General features: G+C 41.8%; 1 protein-coding gene across 1 annotated transcript in view; it reads left to right on the top strand.

Moving 5' to 3' along the window:
- Nucleotides 1-12,530: 12,530 nt before the first annotated feature.
- SOHLH2 (spermatogenesis and oogenesis specific basic helix-loop-helix 2) overlaps nt 12,531-26,574 on the top strand; it is a 49,126-nt gene continuing 35,082 nt past the window's right edge. The window contains exons 1-2 of the mRNA XM_088842827.1: nt 12,531-12,901; nt 12,960-13,227. Coding sequence (XP_088698953.1) covers nt 12,531-12,901; nt 12,960-13,227 — 639 coding nt within the window. The remainder of the gene's footprint in view (nt 12,902-12,959; nt 13,228-26,574) is intronic.

The following is a 26,574-nucleotide window of genomic DNA, read 5'->3' as shown; positions in this document are numbered from 1 at the left end:
CGCCCGGTTCTGTGGGCGGGGCTGGCAGAGTCCTGGCTTGGGGCTTTTTCCAGCCCTCTCGCCCTTCAGCTGCAACCTCTGCTCAGGTATCTTAAGTTCAAGCCCTCAGTTTTCCCTGGGGCGTTCAAGCCCGGTTCTCCCTCTAAGCGCCACTGCCGGCGCCTCCCTGCCCAGCTCCCTGCCCAGGCCCCACCTGCTAGTGGGGGGCGCGGGCGTCTGCGATGCTTCTCAGCTGACTGTTTCCTCTGGGCACTTAGTCTGTGAGTTTTAATTCTTTATGTCCTTTGTCTCACCAGTGTTTGGAAACTTTTTTTTTTTTTAAGCCTCCCTTCCTGGGACGGAGCTCCACCCCTCCCTCTTTTGTCTCTCTTTTTATCTATTTCCTACCTCCTTTCGTTGACTATGAGCTGCTTTTCTGAGTGCCTGATGTCCTCTGCCGGTATTCAGAAGTTTTTTTGTGGGATTTACTCAGTGTTCAAATGTTCTTTTGTTGATTTTGTGGAGGAGAAAGTGGCCGCCCCGTCCTATTCCTCCGCCATCTTCCCGTGCTCCTCAAGATCTTTTTTGTATAGTTCTTCTGTATATTCTTGCCATTTTTCTTAATATCTTCTGCTTCTATTAGGTCCATACTATTTCTGCCCTTTATTGAGCCCATCTTTGCATGAAATGTTCCCTTGGTATCTCTAATTTTCTTGAAGAGATTTATAGTCTTTCCCATTCTATTGTTTTTATTTATTTCTTTGCATCCCTGTCCATTATCAGACCCAAAAATGGCTTCCGAAAATACATGTTAATTGTATCTTATAGGCTGTGTATCTATAGGCTGTAAATATGGACTTTCAAAAATGTTGTTGCTTTCAGTTCAGTTCAGTTCAGTCGCTCAGTCTTGTCCGAATCTCCGCAACCCCATGAATCACAGCACGCCAGGCCTCCCTGTCCCTCACCAACTCCCGGAGTACACTCAAACTCATGTCCACAGAGTAGGTGATGCCATCCAGCCATCTCATTCTCTGTTGTCCCCTTCTCCTCCCGCCCCCAACCTTTCCCAGCATCAGAGTCTTTTCCAGTGAGTCAACTCGTCGCATGAGGTGGCCAAAGTATTGCAGTTTCAGCTTCAGCATCAGTCCCTCCAATGAACATCCAGGATTGATCTCCTTTAGAATGGACTGGTTGGATCTCCTTGCAGTATAAGGGACTCTCAAGAGTCTTCTCCAACACCACAGTTCAAAAGCATCGATTCTTCGGCGACCAGCCTTCTTCACAGTCCGACTCTCACATCCATACATGACCACGGGAAAAACCATTGCCTTGACTAGACGGACCTTGGTTGGCAAAGTAATGTCTCTGCTTTTTAATATACTATCAAGGTTGGTCATAACTTTCCTTCCAAGGAGCAAGCGTTACCAGTAGCCAAAACTAGCAAAATTAGGAGTAATATTATTATTGTCCATTTGTTAAATGTAAACTAAAATTAGATACCATTTTTCATCTATAAAATAAACAGTGGTTTTCAAAAAGATAATTTTTAATGCTAATAGAGCTGAAGTTAAGAAGTTCTAATATACTGCAGTTGGGAATATAAATTCATATAATTCTTTTGAAAGACAATGTTATGTTGACTTACTGTTTGTACTTCTGGTAATCAAGTCTAATGAAAAACCCTGCACATAGAAAACATGCAAGGACAATTACTTTATCGGTATTATTTGTCATACCAAAAATGTACAATTAAAGGGAAATGCATAAGAGGACTGTGCTTCTTCCACATGGTTAAATATTCTGCGTCAGTTAGTATTTGCTATCTTATATTAAAATTATTTCTTCTCATATATCTCCATGCTGACGTACTTCAGTGTACTTTATCTCCAGCACTTTAATATAATGAACACGGTTATTCATCATTGTCACCAGCTAGTTTATTACCTACTATACCCAATACATTTTGTTTGATTTCAGTGGAGTTTGCAAAACAGATCATGGGAGGACTTAATGTTGGAAAGTTAACATAGTGATGCAAAGTCATACATAAAATATGATTTTAATGATTGGAAAATATAGGAGAGGCTACAAAAATGGGGCTTTAGTCTACTGAAAGTGCCAAAAATGTGTTCTGTTACATAAATTTTCTGTCCAGTTCTACAGAGGAAGATGAGGTAGGCTCCAAGTGATGACTCAGAAATAGGTGGAGAGGGAGAGTGCCTTGTGGAGTGCTAGCAGGGAGCATGTTTTAACAAGCTGTTTAACTTAGGAAAGTTTACATAACTTTCCTGTCTTAAGTGTCTTCTTTGCAGAATGACAATTGAACTAATTGGTTTCACAAGAAAAATTGCTAAATTGGACAGGATGCTGGGGAAAAACCTCCCATAAACTAGGACTATCACAGTCACCTTACTTATTATCCCAGAATCTCCAAAACTTCCTTGTATCATTTCCCTGTGTCTTCCAACTTCCTATTCTTGGGTCAGTTATTTTACATTTTCAACCTTTGGGACATTTATTTCCATATTTTTAAATATGTGCAAACTGTTCTCTTGATTCTTGTTTTAAAACGATTGACTTTCTTGTTATAGTACATAAGGATTTTTTTCTCTCTTTATCCTTTTGCTACTCCCCAATATAAAAATCACAATTTTGGTTACATCTTAAAAGAAGAAAAAGAACTAATGGATTTCAAAGGTACCTTTATGAGTATGTGATAGGGAAGGGGAGGGGGGAAACCTTTTTTATTTGAGACAATTCTGATATCTTAATGTGGTAACAGTAAGTACTAAAATCATGTAGCAAATCCATTTCTCTTACCTTGCTAGCTCTCATTTGATTATGGGGTACATGGAAAGTAAATCTTTCTGTGAGTCAGTATGTGAAATTACTGAGATTTGGAGTTTACTTGTTCAAGCAACCTGTGCTCACTAATATAATATCAAACAATATTTTTAGTAAAGCTTACAAGTCTTTGGATATTGTTTTCAGCAGATAATTATATCTTTCTTTGAGACTACTTAGAGATAAATTCAGCCTTTTATTGATAGTGATGGCCCCTGGCCTGCCTCCATCATTGAGTCGGATTCTAGAATTTCAGTTGGTATTTTTAAAGTGATTCTAACTCAGTGTATTTTCCAGTCCACTGAACAGAACCAAAATAATTTCCTTTCTTTCTTTTCACTAAACAGAATTTCTTGCTCTTTCATCCATTGGTTTCTAGGATACTGCTCTTTAAGTGAAAGTTGCTTAGTCGTGTCTGACACTTTGCAACCCCATGGACTATACAGTCCATGGAATTCTCCAGGCCAGAATACTGGAGTGTGTAGCCTTTCCCTTCTCCAGGCAATCTTCCCAACCCAGGGATCAAACCTAGGTCTCCCTCATTGCAGGCAGATTCTTTATCAGCTGAGCCACAAGGGAGGCTCTTTAAAGCCTTGTGCAAATGCTGTAGAGTCCAAGCCAAATACAGGTTGGGCCCAAACAACCATGGAATATACCAATCTGTGTCTGAGGGGAACCCATAAGCACTTCCACTCAGAAAAGAAGACCGCACACCATCTCTGATCCATAGCATTTATGGAATCCTATTAATGGGGTAGGTTCCTGGATCAGGCTGTGATTCCGCTTCCTGATAGGAGGGTCCTTGTTTATTTTTCTCAATGGCCTCTAACTCTACTCCCTGAAAGATTCTTCCCTTTCAATCTTCTTGTTCATATTTGAAGTGGGCTTTGGGGGTTAGACCCCTCTTTGGAGATGCATAGCTTTTAGAGCTCATTTTCTGTTAGAACAAACTTGGGTTCCCATAGACAGTGGCTTCATAGTTCAAGTAGTCAAAAGGCTTTTAGTCCACATGTATGGTTTCTTGGATAATATATCTCTATTAAAATAGTAGTCAATTTCATGTATAATAATGACAGTTTTAGAGCAAGATTTGTTTTGTTGACCTGAATCTCTCTACTTACCAAATGGCAGCTACCTTGCATCTGTGGTTGGGCATAAGTTAATACCCATAGTCTGATCTTTGCCACAGGCTGTCCTAGTGGCCTCTTGTTGCACACAACCCTTCTAGGTCTTATTTCTTATTTTTTGGGTCTAAAAGTAGTTGGCCTTTCCAACCCTTTCATGCTCCCAAATTTCTGGGCTCTCCTTGAGACTCTGTGTATACCCTGTTCCTTGCAAACTGGCTGATTATATCCCAAGCTCATTTTTTTCTTCTGCCTTGTCAAAGGCAGCCAGTAACATCAGGCATGCATCATTATCAGTTTTCCCACCTCTTTTCCTGCACCCACAGCTTTGGAAAGCACTTAATCTGCTGTGTATAATAGGGGTCTGGGGACCCTCCGTCCCACTGCAGTCCTGCTAAGTTAATGCCATGCCAGTAGTTTTAGTATTAATATTTTGTTAATGCAGCACTTAATTTCAAGTTATCAATATCTGCATTATGACTGTAAGAAACAACTCTCGACCTCAGGGGGCTTCACCCAGAGGCTTATTTTTCTCTCAGTACAATCCATTCAGGTTTCAGCAGTTTATTTTTTAAAAAAAAAAGGATAAATAATCTTTATATCTTGAAAGACAAAGGAGACCAGGAATGGGAGAGGCACTTCAAAGGCTTCAAAATTATTGAGTGTCTGTTAAGCTGGGTGGTTGGTGCATACACTCATATACTTTATGTTGTACATCTATTCCATACATATATGTATGAAATTTTTCATAATAAATAAAAATTTCTCCAGCTGATTTTAACTCATGTTAGCATGCCAGGCCTCCCTGTCCATCACCAACTCCCGGAGTTCACTCAAACTCATGTCCACAGAGTGGGTGATGCCATCCAGCCATCTCATTCTCTGTCGTCCCCTCTCCTCCCGCCTCCAATCCCTCCCAGCATCAGTCTTTTCCAGTGAGTCAACTCGTCGCATGAGGTGGCCAAAGTATTGAAGTTGCAGCTTCAGCATCAGTCCTTCCAATGAACACCCAGGATTGATCTCCTCTAGAATGGACTGTTTGGATCTCCTTGCAGTCCAAGGGACTCTCAAGAGTCTTCTCCAACAGCACAGTTCAAAAGCATCAATTCTTCAGCGATCAGCTTTCTTCACAGTCCAACTCTCACATCCATACATGACCACGGGAAAAACCATAGCCTTGACTAGACGGACCTTGGTTGGCAAAGTAATGTCTCTGGATGGCATCACCGACTCTGTGGACATGAGTTTGAGTGAACTCCAGGAGTTGGTGATGGACAGGAAGGCCTGGCGTGCTGTGATTCATGGGGTCGCGGAGAGTCGGACACGACTGAGCAACTGAACTGAACTGAACTGAGTATACATGTAAGTATTTACAGGGAAAGTGTGAACATCATTTTTTTCTCCTTCACCTCATCAGCCACCTTCACAATACCAGAGACTTCTTTAAGATTGTCTAGTATGTTTGTGATGTAGAAATTCCACAGGACTTTAAGCCCGCAGTCTTTGTGGCTTAAAGGAGGCTGTGAGGCTTTGTAACTACAGATCTCCTCAGGCAATAAAGCCATAATCAATGACTCCATGGTAGCTGCTTTTAATGCTTCTGCTGTGTGGTTACCTGGAGGGACGCCCTCAGAACTATCACTGTGGCAGTGCTTAGCCTCACTCTGGACCTTGAGTGACACAGCCCCCCTCCCTCATCCATAGTTAGAATATCACTTTGGTTTAGCTCCACATTTCCTAGTAAAGACTCGTTCCATAAAACTAAACTCTGCTGTTGAAAGTATATTGGTATACTGGACGATGAGAAAACTTCACATCTTAAGTGTTATCGGCTGCAGGGCATCATTAAAAGTTGATACTATTCTTTGACCTTCATCACTGCCTAAGGGCAATGGTTCCTAACTCACTGGGGAAAACATATTTACTGATCACCCTCTATATGCTGTATACTAGAATACCCAGTGTAGTAAAGAAATATCTGTGAAAGAATAACTATTCACAATAAAAATGTGTTATTTTATATGTGTAACTGGACCACTTTGCTGTACACCTGAAACTAACACATTGTTAAACAACACCAATATAAAATAAAATTTAATAAAAAATTATTATTTTAAAGTTACTTTGTATTATAAAGATTATTTTTTGTCTTTCTCCTCTAGCATTTCAGTGGCTTAGACAAATATCAAGGCTTTTTAAGGTTGATTTTTATTGGAGTATAGTCGATTTACAGTATTATGTTAGTTTCTGTTGTAAGCAAATCAAGTGAATCAGTTATATGTATACAGTTATTCTTTCTCAGATAACCATTATTTCCTTTGTTCTTAATCATTATTTTTTATCATATTATTTAAGGGAATGTTATTTTAAAGCATATACTATTACAGTTGAAATTTAAGCAAAATTAGGAAAAGGAGCAAAATGAACTATTTTGCACCCAAAACAAAACAATGTCTGCCTTATAATGCTACTTACAATGATTCTAATTGTTGAAGCAGAGATGTCAGACAGAGTTGGGAATACCTTGGGAATTTTCCTGTTGTCTTCCCAAATTAACCACCAAAGGGAAGTTTGAGTCAGAGAGTAGTATGGGAGAGCCCCCAAGCCAGGATGAATGAGAATGTTCAGGGGTAAGTGTACTAATAAACTTTACACTATGCAGTTGTCAGAGATGAGCCTTCAGGTTGGGAGAACCAATTGAGCTAAACAAAGGAGGCATGGGAACAGAAAGGGTCCTAGCCTCTTTGACATAGGGATAACAGGGCGAGTTTTTAGGCTGGAATCAGAACCAAGGGATAAGTGAGTCAGCAGCTGGGGAGGGTCAGAAGAGATATCCAGAGTGGTGTCTAAACCAGTGAACTTTGTTCACAGTGATCGCTGACCAATGTTGCCCTGTCCTTTGAAGGTGGCTCTGGGCTTCTCTAGGCGTCAGGTGATTCATCCTTTCAGCACTATAGTCTCAAGAAAGAGGCCACTTTGTCTGGTTGTGGGGATCCTACACTGGGGGGAATCCCAGGACACTGTCAGGGAATCCTGTTCACTTGATATAGTTTAATCTAGTTGATTAAACGTTGAATCTTGAAAGCCAGATAGGGGCAAGAGAATGTGTGCCCTAGTGCCTCACTGAGGAATGAGAAGTTAATTTGATAAGCAGAGGAGCCTTGCACACTTTAAATGAGGAAGGGATGAGATTAAAACTGACCTATCCACATTTCCTGTGCCACCACCAACACAACTGATACCATTCCAACTTTGAGATACCAAGCTTGCCATTTTGGTGCCTGCAATATTTTTTTCCTTTCCTCTAAACCTTGTCTTTTTCTTTACATGATGAAATGAGTGGCATTATGAAATAAAGGACAGGTTGTAGACTTGGAGACAGAACGACCGGAGTCCAAGTCAGTGTATACCAATCAACTACTGAAATGACTTTCATTCATTCATTCACATATTTAGTGCCTGCTATGAGCCAGGCATTTTTCTAGGCCAAGGTGATAATAGTGAATGATACAAATTTCCTCTTCTAGAGAGGGGAGAAAAACAAGTAAAAGCATATATATGCTGTATAACATTAGAACAATTTTAGAAAGAAAAATGGAGGAGTTAGATTTTAATTGGAGTATCCACAGAGATGACATCATAACAGAAATCTACACGAAATGGAGAAACCTGGGGAAGAACATTCCAAGCAAAAGGATGACAAGGGCAAAATATTCTAGCTTTGCACTTACTTGGTATTTTAGGAAGAAGAGGTCATGCGAGGTCCTAGGAATGCTAAGAGAGAAGGTTGATGGAATCAGATGATATAAAGCCTTGTTCAGTTCAGTTGCTCAGTCGTGTCCGACTCTTTGAGACCCCATGAATCACAGCACGCCAGGCCTTCCTGTCCATCACCAACTCCCGGAGTTCACTCACTTGGAAAATAATTTAAATTTTTTTTCTGACAAGGGTTTTGAGAAAGAGTTAATACTCTGACTTTTATTTTAAAAGATTATTCTAGCTATTCTATGATTAACTGCCTGAAAGGAGATGGGGAAAAATGGCAAAAGTGGAAGTAAAGGTCACCTTCCTTAGTTACCAGTATAAAAATATCCTTGTTTACAATTCTGTAATGGAACTTAACAGTCAAGTTATGGTACACTCTTGGATTCAATATTCCAAAAATATTGCAGGCACAGTATTTAAAAGTATATATATTTAAAAAGTGAATTTAGTGCATTAGTAAGTGTAAAAAACTATTAGTAAAAATGATTGAAATCAGTTAAGTCTCTGGCTTTCAATCTCTGTGGTTATAGTCCTACCTACTTAGGAGAGCATTCTTTGGGCCTCAGCACCTTTAAACAGAAAGGACAGTCAGGTAATCCCTAGGTTCCTATCAAATTCTAAATTATCTGATTCTGAGAACAAGCCAAGTATAGAACACTTTCTAGAAAATATCTGGATGGAAAATTTCCAAATATTTTAAGAATAGATTCTTCATGAGTTCATTTGAGGAGACCATGTGTACTGTACTACTTACAAACCTATTTGTGATTTGAATATTGTGAGAAATACATAATTTAGTTTGGGGGGAAATAATGTAATGCATATATATGCATATATGTATATGCTATATAGCATATGAATGCTAATAATTTTAAATGATTGGAAAACTATTTTCTAAGAGGAATTTGAATTGTTAATTTTGAGTGTTTTTAAGTATATTTCTCTATATAGAATTCTATTATTTGTTATATATGTTATAATTCTTGGTATTACAGATTTCCATCAAGAATTATAACTAGCATATTGTTACTCTAGGGGACCACAGGAAGAGTTTGTCTGTCCATTTATCTCCAGTAATAAAAATGAGTGTGATTCAAGAATATTAATGGTGAAAAAGAAGTTAAATGGTTTAAAATTCTATGTTATAATTCAGAAGGTTTATAGTAGAGCCTCTCAACCTCAGTGCTAATGACACTGGGGCCAGATAATTCTCTGTTTTGTGAGGCTATTCTGTGCACTGTATGATGTTTATCAGTATTCCTGATGTCTGCTCATTAGATGCTAGTTGTGACAATGAAAAAAAAATGTCTCTAGATGTTGACAACTGTTTCTTGAGAGACAAAAATTGCCCCCAGTGAGTGTCATTGTGTTTCCATAGATGCCGCATTTACAGAGTAAGCTTCTTTCTTTTAGGAGATTGGAAACTGCTCAAATATCTAAATTGGTTCTTATGGAACCTGGAGTCTTAGATTCTTGATACTGAAGAGCTTTATCACCTGTTTGCTTCCTCCAACACAGGAAATGATTACTTCCTCTTGCATAAATTTTGTCATCATCCATTCGAATTTAAAAGCAATAACTGTGTCAGTTTCCACAATAGTTTCATCACTATTAGCATCAGACTTCCTAATCTAGACCTTTAGGTCAATGATAAACTCGATTACCAGACTGGGAAAGGTGCTTAATGCTGCCTCAATTCACCCCTACCTCAATGCCTGGGGATGAATTCACCTATTGATATTATTGGGCAAGCTAACTGCTTCACAGGTGTTTAGCTAAACACTCTTAGTTCCTGATTAACTGGAAAAACAATAGAGCCAAAATTCAGTTCAGTTCAGTCATTCAGTCCTGTCCGACTCTTTGCAACACCATGGACTGCAGCACACCAGGCTCCCCTGTCCATCACTAACTCCTGGACCTTGCTTAAACTCTTGTCCATCGAGACAGTGAGTTCATCCAACCATCTCATCCTCTGTCATTCCCTTCTCCTCCTACCTTCAATCTTTCCCAGCATCAGGGTCTTTTCCAATGAGTAAACTCTTCGCATCAGGTGGCCAAAGTATTGGGAGTTTCAGCTTCAGCATCGGTCCTTCCAATAAATATTCAGGACTGATTTCCTTTAGGATTGACTGGTTTGATCTCCTTGCAGTCCAAGGGACTCTCAAGAGTCTTCTCCAGCACCACAGTTCAAAAGCTTCAGTTCTTCGGTGCTCAGCTTTCTTTATGGTCCATTTATAGCTTTGTTCAGTTCAGTTCAGTTCAGTCGCTCAGTCATGTCCGATTCTTTGCGACCCCATGAATCACAGCACACCAGACCTCCCTGTCCATCACCAACTCCTGGAGTTCACTCAAACTCATGTCCATCGAGTCAGTGATGCCATCCAGCCATCTCATTCTCTGTCGTCCCCTTCTCCTCCCGCCCCCAATCCCTCCCAACATCAGAGTCTTCCAGTGAGTCATGAGGTAGCCAAAGTATTGAAGTTTCAGCTTTAGCATCAGTTCTTCCAATGAACACCCAGGATTGATCTCCTTTAGAATAGACTGGTTGGATCTCCTTGCAGTCCAAGGGACTCTCAAGAGTCTTCTCCAACACCACAGTTCAAAAGCATCAATTCTTCGGCGATTAGCTCTCTTCAAAGTCCAACTCTCACATCCATACATGACCACGGGAAAAACCATAGCCTTGACTAGACGGACCTTTGTTGGCAAAGTAATGTCTCTGCTTTTTAATATGCTATCTAGGTTGGTCATAACTTTCCCTCCAAGGAGCAAGCGTCTTTTAATTTCATGGCTGCAATCAGCATCTGCAGTGATTTTAGAGCCCCCAAAAATGAAGTCTGACACTGTTTCCACTGTTTCCCCATCTATTTCCCATGAAGTGATGGGACCAGATGCCATGATCTTTGTTTTCTGAATGTTGAACTTCAAGCCAACCTTTTCACTCTCCTCTTTCACTTTCATCAAGAGGCTTTTGAGTTCCTCTTCACTTTCTGCCATAAGGGTGGTGTCATCTGCATATCTGAGGTTATTGATATTTCTCCCGGCAATCTTGATTCCAGCCTGTGCTTCTTCCAGCCCAGCGTTCCTCATGATGTACTCTGCATATAAGTTAAATAAGCAAGGTGACAATATACAACCTTGATGTACTCCTTTTCCTATTTGGAATCAGTCTGTTGTTCCATGTCCAGTTCTAACTGTTGCTTCCTGACCTGCCTACAGGTTTCTCAAGAGGCAGGTCAGGTGGTCTGGGATTCCCATCTCTTTCAGAATGTTCCACAGTTTATTGTGATCCACACAGTCAAAGGCTTTGGCATAGTCAATGAAGCAGAAATAGATGTTTTTCTGGAACTCTCTTGCTTTCTCCATGATCCAGCGGATGTTGGCAATTTGATCTCTGGTGCCTCTGCTTTTTCTAAAACCTGCTTGAACATCTGGAAGTTCACGGTTCACGTACTGCTGAAGCCTGGCTTGGAGAATTTTGAGCATGACTTTACTAGCGTGTGAGATGAGTGCAATTGTGCAGTAGTTTGAGCATTCTTTGGCATTGCCTTTCTTTGGGATTGGAATAAAGACTGACTTTTTCCAGGCCTTTACTTCCAAAAATAATGCAGAATGATCCCATCAGAAACTTATCTGCATTTTTTCTTCGCATGAAAATCATGGGCAACCACTATTATATTTTTGCAGGCTGTCATGATCTAAATCAGAACACCTTCACCATCTGCTCAGGAAACAGTAGGCTTGCCCAGAGATGGGAGTTGGTGGGTCAAGTCCAGCAGGTGTGTATTATATGTTCAAGTAAGATCAAGGGTCTAGCCAAATCCAAAGTGACATTCCCCCCCCCCAACTTTTTTTTTAAATTTATTTTTTATTGGAGGCAAATTATTTTACAATATTATATTGGTTGGTTTTGCCATACATTGACATGAATTCACCCCAGGTGTACATGCGTTCCCCCTCCTGAACCCCCCTCCCACCTCCCTCCTCCCTTTATCCTCCCCTGGCGTGCGGGGATGACCCCCGCAACATTTTAGCAATGAAAGAAACCAAGAAGAGTGGTAAAGACCAGAGGAAGGATCCCTCAGGGGTCAGGGCACTCAGTGAACAAAGCAGGTTTCATAGCAGCCACCACTTGGAGATTTCTTGCTTGGGAAATGAGGACGATATTTGTTGTTGACTCACAGGACAAAATGAAAGGTTTCTAGAACTTTTAGTTTCTTAGTAGTTTGGAAAGAAAGCACTATAATCAGTCTTCACCATCCCTATCCTTGGAATAGGAAAGGGATCCACCATCCCTTGGTCTTGGAAAAAGAAAAATCCAGTTTGCTAATTCCTGATATTTAAACTTGAACGCATTCCCAAAGGACACTGAAGACTTTTTAGACGCGTCCTTGCCCCAGGGCTGAGCTGTGTGAGGTCCGGGGCAAGCGGAATGGAACTTTAGGTGGGCTGCCGCTAGTGACAGGGTTTCCCGAGGCCCCGCAGGGCACCTTGGGGCGGCCCATCCCCCCCCCCCCGGTCCCCCGGAAGTCCACCCCCCCCCCACCTGGTCCTGCCGAGACTTGGAGCCACGACGGGCGGCAGGGCCACTTTAAGGGCGGGCCGGGGGCGGGGGCCAGCAGCTGGGGGCCCAGAGCCATTGGCGCGGGGCTGGCGGCAGACGAGGCAGGCGGGCTGCCAAGCTCCTCCCGCCGTGAGCCTGCCCAGGACTCTCACGTGCGCAACGAGCCATGGCGGCCTCAATTACGGGCCCTGAGTTCGGCCAAACCCCGGGGCAGGTAAGAGGCTGAGGAGGAAGGGAAGGCAGCTGCGTTTATAATGGCGCGCGGGCCGGCGCGGGGCCCCGTCGGGCGGCACGGCCCCGCCGGGTGCAGGCCAGCTCGTCGCGGGGACGGTCCCGGCGGCCTCTGTGGGCCGCAAGCCAGTCCAGGACGCCTCCCTGGCAAGCCAGCCGGCTCCTGGGAGCCCTCGGCGGGCGCCTGCCCACCTCGAGGTCGAGGACGCGCTCGGTCACCTCAGGAGCGGAGGCCCGAGGAGGGAAGGGGACAGGGCCGTGGTGTCGTCACAGAGTCACCCCCTCGAGCTCTTGACGCTCTCCCCGCACAGACTCATTTTCGGGGCCCCGGACCACCGGTGGGGCGACCCGAGGGCGAGACGTCGTGGGCTGGTGACCAGATAAAACGGGAAAGGCAATTTTTGTGTTTTTGCCTGAATACTGTATACAAAAGTTAATTCCACACGTTTCAGTTTGGATGTGGAGACTTTTAGTCACCATCTTGAATACGGGAAAGTTTATCTTCGGGTCTTTAGTCTGCACAACTCGGGTGCCTTTTTTTTCTCTTTCATTTTGCTCACTGGCGGGGTGTCAGGAGTGTCCTTGCATGCCCCCGACCCCCCAAACCGGCTGACGCGTCTCGAGACCGTCGCCATTGGTGGGAAAAGGCGGCTGCCCTCCTCCCACATCCTCCCACCCTATTCACAAATGTGCCCCTTCCCCAGCCTTGGGAAGGCGGGGGTGGGGGGCGCACCTTATTTAACATCCCCTCGGCAGAAATGCAGAATCATTTTTGTGACTCATATTCAATAATAATGAAAGGCGATTAGCAGCCCACCAGGAAGGAAGCATAACCTAAACCCCACCCCACCCTAGGAAGCAAGGCGAGCTGGCGTTGACTTTGTTCTATTTCACGTCTTGATAAATGTGAGAGGGAAACCTTCTGGGTGGTGTCAAGTTTTGTACCCCTGAGAGTGTTCTGCATACTCCAGTCTCTTCACTCCTTGAGGACAAGTTTTCTGAATCGAATTGTTACCACTTGGAAGTGGACCATGTTTAAGAGGTTTTTGTAATTCTTTCAAAATGGAAGCACCTATCGGGCTTCCCTCATAGCCTAGTCGGTAAAGAATCTGCCTGCAATGCAGAAGACCGGGGTTCGATTCTTGGGTCGGGAAGATTCCCTGGAGAAGGAAATGGCAACCCACGCCAGTTATTCTTGCCTGGAGAGTCCCATGGACAAAGGAGCCTGTCAGGCTATAGCCCGTGTGGTTTCCTAAGAGTCGGACACTACTTAGCGACTAAAGAGAGAGAGAGATTTAAATTCAGGAAAAACAGTATTTTGGGGGTGCGTGATTCGGCAGAGCTGCACACAGTGGAATTCTGAATAAAATATCTGATGCCCAAGTAGCTGTGGCTTTCCACCCTAAGAGGCCACGAAGCCCCAACTGCACGCTTTGAGCAGCTTGCTCATTTCTCCAGTTAGAGCTGTTTAAAGCCCCGACTCCTGGGGAAACTGGTGGCCAGCAAGCGCCCTGGTCAGGGCACGAGCCCGCCCAGCTGCTGCTGATTGTCAGCGCTGCTCCCGGTGATAAGAGTGACATAAATAACACCTCACTAAAATGCAGGAGCGATTTGCTTTAAGCACTTCAACACCTGCTGTTACTAATTAAGGGTTTAGCCTGCCACAGATTGCAAATGGAAATCCAGTGTTTTAAAAATGGCAGAGACTGGCGTGCCCTGCCTGTTACCCTGATCTCAGTAATCAGAGTGGATGAAGAGCGTGGGTGATGATGGTGTCGCATTGTAAAAAACTGCCCACACTTAAGAGAGCTACACCAAGGTGTTTATCCCTGTGTGCTGGAATTAAATGCTTTTTATTTTCTCTTCGGACTGCTTTGAATTTTCCAACCTCCCACAATGAATATGTATTGCTTTTGTTGAAAGAGTGCAGTAAACAATTCAGATAGGAAAAAATAGGAAAAAAAAAAAAGTTCCACCAAATGAAGCCCAGCATCAGTTTAGGTTTTGATGCTCACAGGTGAAAATCTTAGAGGTACTAAAGGCAGTTTTCCAGAGCTGAATATACTAGAACGTTTTATTCATTTTCTTTTTATTCTTATCAGTGGATTCTTCTCATCACCTGTGCTCATATTACACCATCAACAAGATATTTTTAACTGTATAAATATTCAAATTTAAGTTGATTAGAAGCTCTTCAGTTAATTTGAGTTACTTGGGGACAGTGGGGCAGTGTTCTGATCTGTCGGATTTAGGAACGTTCACCATGTGCTGATTTTGTGGGGCAGAGACAGAAGCTTTTGATAGGAGAGCGAATCAGTTCTCAGAACGGCTTTATTTCCTGCCCCTCTGTGTCCTGTTACAAGTTGCAGAAGGGCCTATGAGGGGTACTTTGCTTCCTCATCACTTTCAGAATCTCTTTCCATCTTTCCTCAGTTTCTCCCCAGTATCTGGGTTCTGCCCGTCAAAACTCGCTCTTGATTTTTCTCCACAAGACTAGCTGAGGCATTCTAGAGAATTTAGAACTGGACCTTTGAGCAGAATATTGCGGTGAGAAGCATTAGAGCTAGCCAGGAAAGGGTTCACGTTAGTAACTGATGCACATTGATCAAAACTTAACCTGCATTACCCATGGCTCAAGTAATGAAGACAACAGTTTGGTTTAGGGCTATTTTCACTGCCTGATGTGGACACATTTTCCTTCTAATTCTACTCTTCCCCTCCCATCTCCTTGATTTGATGAGTTCCATATACTCAAATATGGTGTTACCTGGGATCATAGGGCAGTACTACCACCTGCAGGGCATTGTACAAACATTTCTCCTTGACAACAGTCTTGTGATTTAAGTATTATTACTCTCCCGGCTAGATGAGGACTGTATAGGTATCTTACTCAGAGATGCTAGTTAGTGACTGAACAAGGCAATGGATGCTGTTATGCCTACCGTGAAAGCCTTTGCTGCAAACTGTGTCAAGATGTTATAAAAAATATGTTGTATATTAACACGTATATATGAAATCTAGGAAAATGGTACTGATGAAACTTTGCAGGGCAGGAATAGAGATGCAGTCATAGAGAACCGATTTGTGGACACTTTGGGGGAAGTAGAATATGGGATGAATTGAGAGAGTAGCATTGACTTGTTTACACTATCATGTGTGAAAAAGATAGCTAGTGGGAAGCTGCTGTACAGCACAGGGAGCTGAGCTCAGTGCTCCAGCGGGGTGGGGTTGGGGGTGGGAGGGAAGACCAAGAGGGAGGGTGTACAGTAGAAACTAACACAACATTGTAAAGCAGTTCTACTCTAATTTTTTTTTTTTGGTAATTAATTTATTTTTTATTGGAGGCAAATTATTTTACAATATTATATTGGTTGGTTTTGCCATACATTGACATGAATTCGCCCCGGGTTTACATAAGTTCCCCCTCCTGAACCCCCCTCCCACCTCCCTCCTCCCTTTATGCTCCCTCTGGGTCATCCCCGCATGCCAGCCCCGAGCATCCTATAACATGCATTGACCCTGAACTAGTGATTCGTTTCACATATGACAACATACGTGTTTCAATGCCATTCTCCCAAATCATCCCACCCTCACCCTCTCCCATAGAGTCCCAAAGACTGTTCTATACATCTGTGTCTCTTTTGCTGTCTCGTATACAGGGTTATCATTTGCATCTTTCTAAATTCCATATATATGCGTTAGTATACTGTATTGGTGTTTTTCTTTCTGGCTTACTTCACTCTGTATAATAGGCTTCAGTTTCATCCACCTCATTAGAACTGATTCAAATGTATTCTTTTTAATGGCTGAAGAATACTCCATTGTGTATATGTACCAAAGCTTTCTTATCCATTCGTCTGCAGATGGACATCTAGGTTGCTTCCATGTCCTGGCTATTATAAACAGTGCTGCAATGAACATTGGAGTACATGTGTCTCTTTCAATTCTGGTTTCCTCAGTGTGTATGTCCAGGAGTGCGATTGCTGGATCATATGGCAGTTCTATTTCCAGTTTTTTGAGGAATCTCCACACTGTTCTCCATACTGGCTGTACTAGTTTGCATTCCCACCAACAGTGTAAGGGGGTTCCTTTCTCTCCACATCCTCTCCAGCATTTATTGCATGTAGATTTTTGGATAGCAGCCATTCTTACTGGTGTGAAATGGTATCTCATTGTGGTTTTGATTTGCATCTCTCTGATTATGAGGGATGTTGAGCATTTTTTCATGTGTTTGTTAGCCATCTTTATGTCTTCTTTGGAGAAATGTCTGTTTAGTTCTTTGGCCCATTTTTTGATTGGGTCATTTATTTTTCTGGAATTGAGCTGCAAGAGCTGCTTGTATATTTTGGAGATTAATCCTTTATCCGTTGCTTCATTTGCTATTATTTTCTCCCATTCAGAAGGCTGTCTTTTCACCTTACTTATAGTTTCCTTTGCTGTGCAGAAGCTTTTGATTTTAATTAGGTCCCATTTGTTTATTTTTGCTTTTATTTCCAATATTCTGGGAGGTGGGTCATGGAGGATCCTGCTGTGATTTATGTCGGAGAGTGTTTTGCCTACGTTCTCCTCTAGGAGTTTTATAGTTTCTGGTGTTACATTTAGCTCTCTAATCCATTTTGAATTTATTTTGGTGTATGGTGTTAGGCAGTGTTCTAGTTTCATTCTTTTACAGGTGGCTGACCAGTTTTCCCAGCACCACTTGTTAAAGAGACTTGTCTTTTCTCCATTTTATATTCTTGCCTCCTTTGTCAAAGATGAGGTGTCCATAGGTGCGTGGATTTATCTCTGGGCTTTCTATTTTGTTCCATTGATCTATATTTCTGTCTTTATGCCAGTACCATACTGTCTTGATGATTGTGGCTTTGTAGTAGAGCCTGAAGTCTGGCAGGTTAATTCCCCCAGTTCCATTTTTCTTCCTCAAGATTGCTTTGGCTATTCGAGGTTTTTTGTATTTCCATACAAATTGTGAGATTATTTGTTCTAGTTCTATGAAAAATATCGTTGGTAGCTTGATAAGGATTGCATTGAATGTATAAATTACTTTGGGTAGTATACTCATTTTCACAATATTTATTCTTCCAATCCATGAACATGGTATATTTCTCCATCTATTAGTGTCCTCTTTGATTGCTTTCAGTGGTGTTTTATAGTTTTCTATGTACAAGTCTTTTGTTTCCTTAGGTAGATATATTCCTAAGTATTTAATTCTTTTCGTTGCAACAGTGAATGGAATAGTTTCCTTAATTTCTCTTTCTATTTTCTCATTATTAGTGTATAGGAATGCAAGGGATTTCTGTGTGTTGATTTTATATCCTGCAACATTACTGTAATCATTGATTAGCTCTAGTAGTTTTCTGGTAGAGTCTCTAGGGTTTTCTGTGTAGAGGATCATGTCATCAGCGAACAGTGAAAGTTTAAAAGCAGCAAGGGAAAAACAACAAATAACACACAAGGGGATTCCCATAAGGATAACAGCCGATCTTTCAACAGAAACTCTTCAGTCCAGGAGGGAATGGCAAGACATACTTAAAGTGATGAAAGAAAATAACCTACAGCCCAGACTACTGTACCCAGCAAGGATCTCATTCAAATATGAAGGAGAAATCAAAAGCTTTACAGACAAGCAAAAGCTGAGAGAATTCAGCATCACCAAACCAGCTCTCCAACAAATGCTAAAGGATCTTTTCTAGACAGGAAACACAGAAAGGGTGTATAAACTCGAACCCAAGGCAATAAAGAAAATGGCTACGGGATCGTACTTATCAATAACTACCTTAAACGTAAATGGGTTGAATGCCCCAACCAAAAGACAAAGGCTGGCTGAATGGATACAAAAACAAGACCCCCATATATGTTGTCTGCAAGAGACCCACCTCAAAATGAGGGACACATACAGACTGAAAGTGAAGGGCTGGAAAAAGATATTCCATGCAAATAGAGACCAAAAGAAAGCAGGAGTAGCAATACTCATATCAGATAAAATAGACTTTAAAACAAAGGCTGTGAAAAGAGACAAAGAAGGAAACTACATAATGATCAAAGGATCAATCCAAGATGAAGATATAACAATTATAAATATTTATGCACCCAACATAGGAGCACCACAATATGTAAGACAATTACTAACAAGTATGAAAGGGGAAATTAACAATAATGCAATAATAGTGGGAGATTTTAATACCCCACTTACATCTATGGATAGATCAACTAAACAGAAAATTAACAAGGAAACACAAACTTTAAATGATACAATAGACCAGTTAGACCTAATAGATATCTATAGGACATTTCACCCCAAAACAATGAATTTCACGTTTTTTTCAAGTGCACACGGAACCTTTTCCAGGATAGATCACATCCTGGGCCATAAATCTAGCCTTGGTAAATTCAAAAAAGTTGAAATCATTCCATGCATCTTTTCTGACCACAATGCAGTAAGATTAGATCTCAATTACGGGAGAAAAACTATTAAAAATGCCAACATATGGAGGCTGAACAACACGCTGCTGAATAATGAACAAATCATAGAAGAAATCAAAAGAGAAATCAAAATATGCATAGAAATGAATGAAAATGAAAACACAACAACCCAAAACATCTGGGACACTGTAAAAGCAGTCCTAAGGGGGAAGTTCATAGCAATATAGGCCCACATCAAGAAACAAGAAAAAAGTCAACTAAATAACCTAACTCTACATCTAAAGAAACTAGAAAAGGAAGAAATGAAGAACCCCAGGGTCAGTAGAAGGAAAGAAATCGTAAAAATTAGGGCAGAGATAAATGCAAAAGAAACAAAAAGAGACCATAGCAAAAATCAACAAAGCCAAAAGCTGGTTCTTTGAGAAGGTAAATAAAATTGACAAACCACTAGCCAGACTCATCAAGAAACAAAGGGAGAAGAACCAAATCAATAAAATTAGAAATGAAAATGGAGAGATCACAACTGACAACACAGAAATACAAAGGATTATTAGAGAATACTATCAGCAATTATATGGCAATAAAATGAATAACCTGGACGAAATGGACACATTCCTAGAAAAGTACAACTTTCCAAAACTGAACCAGGAAGAAATAGAAAATCTGAACAAACCCATCTCAAGCACGGAAATTGAAACTGTAATCAAAAATCTCCCAGCAGACAAAAGCCCAGGTCCAGATGGCTTCACAGTCGAATTCTACCAAAAATTTAGAGAAGAGCTAACACCTATTCTACTCAAACTCTTCCAGAAAATTGCTGAGGAAGGGAAACTTCCAAACTCATTCTATGAGGCCACCATCACCCTAATCCCAAAACCTGGTAAAGACCCCACAAAAAATGAAAACTACAGGCCAATATCACTGATGAACATAGATGCAAAAATCCTGAACAAAATTCTAGCAATCACAATCCAACAACATATTAAGAAGATCATACATCATGACCAAGTGGGCTTTATCCCAGGAATGCAAGGATTCTTCAGTATCCGCAAATCAATCAACGTAATACACCACATTAACAAACTGAAAAATAAAAATCATATGATTATCTCAATAGATGCAGAGAAAGCCTTTGACAAAATTCAACATCCATTTATGATAAAAACCCTCCAGAAAGTGGGAATAGAAGGGACATACCTCAACATAATAAAAGCTATATATGACAAACCCACAGCAAACATTATCCTCAATGGTGAAAAACTGAAAGCATTTCCCCTAAAGTCAGGAACAAGACAAGGGTGCCCACTCTCACCACTACTATTCAACATAGTTCTGGAAGTTTTGGCCACAGCAATCAGAGCAGAAAAAGACATAAAAGGAATCCAAATTGGAAAAGAAGAAGTAAAACTTTCACTGTTCACTAATTTTTTTTTTAAAGGATCAGTAACAGCTTTATGGCAGAGAGTGAGGAGGAACTCAAAAGCCTCTTGATGAAAGTGAAAGAGGAGAGTGAAAAGGTTGGTTTGAAGCTCAACATTCAGAAAACAAAGATCATGGCATCTGGTCCCATCACTTCATGGGAAATAGATGGAAAAACAGTGGAAACAGTGTCAGACTTTATTTTTTTGGGCTCCAAAATCACTGCAGATGCTGATTGCAGCCAGGAAATTAAAAGACGCTTACTCCTTGGAAGGAAAGTTATGACCAACCTAGAGAGCATATTAAAAAGCAGAGACATTACTCTGCCAACCAAGGTCCGTCTAGTCAAGGCAATGGTTTTTCCCGTGGTCATGTATGGATGTGAGAGTTGGACTGTGAAGAAAGCTGATCGCTGAAGAATTGATGCTTTTGAACTGTGGTGTTGGAGAAGACTCTTGAGAGTCCCTTATACTGCAAGGAGATCCAACCAGTCCATTCTAAAGGAGATCAATCCTGGATGTTCATTGGAGGGACTGATGCTAAAGCTGAAACTGCAATACTTTGGCCACCTCATGCGACGAGTTGACTCACTGGAAAAGACTCTGATGCTGGGAAAGGTTGGGGGCGGGAGGAGAAGGGGACGACGGAGAATGAGATGGCTGGATGGCATCACCGACTCTGTGGACATGAGTTTGAGTGTACTCCGGGAGTTGGTGATGGACAGGGAGGCCTGGCGTTCTGTGATTCATGGGGTCGCGGAGAGTCGGACACGACTGAGCGACTGAACTGAACTGAACTGAACTGAACAGCTTTAGTAGAACTGATCTTCCACCATTTTCCCTGTGTTCCAAGGATTGAAAGCCATTCTTTCTTAATAGCGAGAAGAAAAAAAAAGATTTCTAGGAGGATGTAAGCGAGCTGTTCACCTTGGATTCCCAGCACTGCATCTGCCCTGGAGTAAGGACTCAGTAAATACCAATGGTGAGAGTACTTAGACATCAAGTATATTTAAGCAGATGCAATAAAAGTGGCAGGAGGTCTTAACGGAAAAAAGAAACTTTACTACTAGAAAGGTTTGCAAGTGGTTCATAGCCCAGGGCATCCTGGTTGATATGTGTTTTTTAGTATAATAATTAATAGCACCCGCTTTGTTCTCATGAGTCTCAGTTTGGAAGGTAAATTAAATGGTCACCTTATCTGTAGCAGGCATGTTACTTTTGGACATTCATAGGTTGCTTCAGTTAACCTGGTTAATTGAAAAACAAAAATATAGTTACTCATTTTAGGAACCCTTGTTAATGATTGTTTCACTGCTTGGCATTTGGTTCACAAGGGATTGTAATGGTATAAAAGAAACCCTGTGCCCCAGTGGAGATTCACAAACACTCTTCACTCAAAAGCATTGTGGTGGCTTAGAGTCCCACTTCCTCCGAGTAGTAATGGAAATGGAGAATGTTTACAAAATTAAAAGGAAACAGTCTAAAAGGGTCCTGATATTCTCTACTGTAGAAATTCCAGATTTCAAAATTCACTTAAGAGTGTTATGCTGTCTTCTTAGAATGTAGAAGGAAGACATGAAGCTGGTGACATGGGTTGATATCAGGCTATGAAAGGCCATGCTAAGGAGTTTGAATTATTATTCTGTTTAAAATAGAGTGGAGCAGGAGAGTGGGATTGGCTCATGATGATCAATTGAGCACACCTATTCTTGTACTGCAACGAGATCCAACCAGTCCATTCTAAAGGAGATCAATCCTGGGTGTTCATTGGAAGGACTGATGCTAAAGCTGAAACTCCAATACTTTGGCCACCTCATGCGACGAGTTGACTCACTGGAAAAGACTCTGATGTTGGGAGGGATTGGGGGCGGGAGAAGGGGACGACAGAGAATGAGATGGCTGGATGGCATCACCGACTCGATGGACATGAGTTTGAGTGAACTCCGGGAGTTGGTGATAGACAGGGAGGCCTGGCGTGCTGAGATTCATGGGGTCGCAAAGAGTCGGACACGGCTGAGTGACTGAACTGAATGAACTGATTGACATTCCAGCCTCCCCAGTCTACCAGGCAAGAGTTGCTTAACAGTGAGCTGATACCTTTAGCAAGGAAATATTGAAAAGACAAAAAAAAGTGGAGATGGTATTCTAAATTAAAAGTCCATGGAGACATGTATTCAGTTCATTTCAGTTTAGTCACTCAATTGTGTTTGACACTTTGTGACCCCATGGACTGCAGCACGCCAGGCTTCCTGTCCATCACCAACTCCCAGAGCTTGCTCAAACTCATGTCTGTCGAGTTGGTGATGCCATTCAACCATCTCATCCTCTTGTGTCCCATTCTCTTCCTGCCTTCAGTCTTTCCCAGCATCAGGGTCTTTTCCAGGGAGTCGGTTCTTTGTATCAGGTGGCCAAAGGATTGGAGCTTTACCTTCAGCATCAGTCCTTCCAGTGAATATTCAGGACTGATTTCCTTTAGGATTGACTGGTTTGATCTTTCTGCAGTCCAAGGGACTCTCAAGAGTCTTCTCCAACACTGCAGTTTAAAAGCATCAATTCTTCAACACTCAGCTTTCTTTATAGTTCCAACTCTCACATCCATACATGACTATGCGAAAAACCATAGCTTTGATGAGACGGACCTTTGTTGGCAAAGTAACTTCTCTGCTTTTTAATAAGCTGTCTAGATTGGTCATAACTGTTCTTCCAAGGAGCAAGCATCTTTTAATTTCATGGCTGCAGTCACCATCTGCGGTGATTTTGGAGCCCCCATAAAATAAAGTCTGTCACTGTTTCCATTGTTTCCCCATCTATTTGCCATGATTGATGGGACTGGATGCCATGATCTTAGTTTTCTGAATGTTGAGTTTTAAGTCAACTTTTTCACTCTCCTCTTTCACTTTCATCAAGAGTCTTTTTAGTTCTTCTTTGCTTTCTGCCATAAGGGTGGTGTCATCTGCATATCTGAGGTTATTGATATTTCTCCCGGCAATCTTGATTCCAACTTGTGCTTCATGCAGCCCGGCATTTCTCATGATATACCCTGCATATAAGTTAAATAAGCAGAGTGACAATGTGCATCCTTGACATACTTCTTTCCCGATTTGGAACCAGTCTGTTGTTCCATGTCCAGTTCTAACTGTTGCTTCTTGATCTGCATGCAGATTTCTCAGGAGGTAGGTCAGGTGGTCTGGTATTCCCATCTCTTGAAGAATTTTCCACATTTTGTTGTGATCCACACAAAGGTTTTGGCATAGTCAATAAAGCAGAAGTATATGTTTTTCTGGTATTCTCTTGCTTTTTTGATTATCCAAGGGATGTTGGCAATTTGATCTCTGGTTCCTTTGGCTTTTCTAAATCCGGCTTGGACATCTGGAAGTTCACGGTTCATGTACTGTTAAAGCTTGGCTTGGAGAATTTTTACCCAACTTGCCTGTGAGTGTCCAGGAGTCTCTGGTGGAGGCATGGGATGACAGTGACCTGCTGCAGAGTTGGGGGCACTGAGTATAGCACTGCCTGTATGGGACCTTTTGAAAGAGGTCGCCATTATCTTCATTACCTCCATCACAGTTTGGCCTCAGGTCAAAATAACGCAGGAGACCCAGGTTCAGTCCTCGGGTTGGGAAGATCCCCTGGAGAAGGAAATGGCAACCCTACTCCAGTATCCTTGCCTGGAAAATCTCATGGAGCTTGGTGGGCTACAGTCCATGGGCTCGCAAAGAATCTGACACGACTGAGTGACTTCACTTCTTCACTTCAAATAACTGGGAGGGAACATAGCCCCCCCTTCAACTGAAAATTGGATTAAAGATTTACTGTGGGTGGCTCCACCCATCAGAACAAGACCCAGTTTCCCCCCAGTCAGTCTCTCTCATCAAGAAGCTTCCATATGCCTCTTATCCTTCTCCATCAGAGGGCAGACAGACTGAAAACCACAATCACAGAGAACTAACCAATCTGATCACGTGGACCACAGCCTTGTCTAACTCAATGAAACTATGAGCCATGCTGTGTAGGGCCACCCAAGACGGACGGGGCATGGTGGAGAGTTCTGACAAAACATGGTCCACTGGAGAAAGGAATGGCAAACCACTTCATTATTCTTGCCTTGAGAACACCATGAACAGTATGAAAAGGCAAAAAGATATGACACTGAAAAATGAAGTCCCCAGGTTGGTAGGTGCCCAATATGCTACTGGAGATCAGTGGAGACCTCCAGAAAGAATGAAGCAATGGAACCAAAACTAAAACAACACCCAGTTATGGATGTGACTGGTGATGGAAGTAAAGTCCGATGCTGTAAAGAACAATATTGCATAGGAACCTGGAATGTCAGGTCCATGAATCAAGGCAAATTGGAAGTGGTCAAACAGGAGATGGGAAGAGTGAACATCGACATTCTAGGAATCAGTGAACTAAAATGGACTGGAATGGGTGAATTTAACTCAGATGACCATTATATCTACTATTGTGGGCAGAAATCCCTTAGAAGAAACTGAGTAGCCATCATGGTTGACAAGAGAGTCCGAAATGCAGTACTTGGATGCAATCTCAAAAGTGACAGAATGATCTCTGTTCGTTTCCAAGGCAAACCATTCAATATCACGGTGATCCAAGTCTGTGCCCTGACCAATAATGCTGAAGAAGTTGAAGTTGAACGGTTCTATGAAGACCTACAAGACCTTCTAGAACTAACACCCAAAAAAGATGTCCTTTTCATTACAGGGGACTGGAATGCAAAAGTAGGAAGTCAAGAAATACCTGGAGTAATGGGCAGATTTGGCCTTGGAGTACAGAATGAAACAGGGCAAAGGCTAATAGAGTTTTGCCAAGAGAATGCACTGGTCATAGCAAACACCCTCTTCCAACAACACAAGAGAAGACTCTACACATGGACATCACCAGATGGTCAACACCGAAATCAGATTGATTATATTCTTTGCAGCCAAAGATGGAGAAGCTCTATATAGTCAACAGAAACAAGACTGGGAGCTGACTGTGGTTAAGACATATATTAATAACAACCAAATGCAATGCTTAGTCCTTAATGGGATCTTGACTTGAAGAAGATCTGAACATTAAAAAAAAAATCCGCAGGAAAGCTTGAACTTTAGAAAGCAGATGGAATCAAATTGCCACTAAAACAAAAGTAGAAAAAAACCCCACAGCTTAAAAGACATGGAGAAGAGAAATAATGCCCAGGTAAAACAATTCTAGTGACAGTCCAGGCAGAATGTTAACAGAAAGGAACATGAAATGGGCCCATGGGTGCTTCCCTGGTAAAGAATTAGCCATCTGCAGAACCCTGGGCCAACTGGGGCCCTGGAGTTCTTTACTCAGGACTCTTCCCTCTTCATTCCTACTACAGCCAGAGCATGGGGCTTACAAGCCAAGAGCCAAACCCAGGCACTGCTTTTTCTAAGAAAATGAACTCTATCTGAGCCATGGCCTCCTGGTATTGGTAGTTTCCGGATGTCTACAGCTGACAAGAATGGGAGGAACGTCAGCTGTCTACCCCAGAGGGGAAAAAAAAAGAAAGTGCTTGGTTTTTGGAGTGAAGCCTGCCTTTATTAAGACAAATAGCCAGTACCAGTCTCGTTGCTGTCCAGCCTTTTTTCTACCATCCCTCCGACTCACATCAAACCCACAGTCGGTGGTTCTTTTAAAAGATACAGTGAGGGGAGGCAGACCACCCCACCTTCAGGGAAAACTGCTCACACTGTTTCACCTGAGTCCTTGATTCATATTTATGTTTGGATAACCAAGAATGGCAGACAACTTTTCCAGGGATAGGTGATAAATGTGGTAGGAAAAACTTTTAAAATTTCTAATTTGTATCTTTAGAGGGGATATTATCCTAAAAATAGCAGACTATGATCAATTATAAAAGGAAAAAAATATTAGAAATGAGCAGTTCACTTTAAATTAGCTGAAATTGTAAAAATCTTTAGGACTAAAGCCTGAGCTAGTAATATGAACAATAAACTTAAGAAGTTGAGACATGAAGGATAATTTAGGATGCCCAGCATCTAACAGACTGTTCCTAAGGACAGAGACAACAGGGAGGAGGAAACGACCAAAGAAATAATAGAAGGAACTTTCTAGAGCTGAAGATCCACTGAGTGCCAAGTGAGCTGAGTAAGGCCCATAGCCAGACACATCCTAGAAAACGATCAGAGTCCACAGCATGAGAGAAAAGCACTAAAAGAAAAACAAGGCAGCCTTTTCTTTT

The sequence above is a fragment of the Moschus berezovskii genome, chromosome 13, assembly GCF_049115385.1.
Source record: "Moschus berezovskii isolate FMDL1 chromosome 13, NW_MosBer_1.0, whole genome shotgun sequence".
Taxonomy (NCBI): domain Eukaryota; kingdom Metazoa; phylum Chordata; class Mammalia; order Artiodactyla; family Moschidae; genus Moschus; species Moschus berezovskii.
Note: the sequence above shows the minus strand (reverse complement) of the source record. Positions and strands in the feature narration are given on the sequence as shown.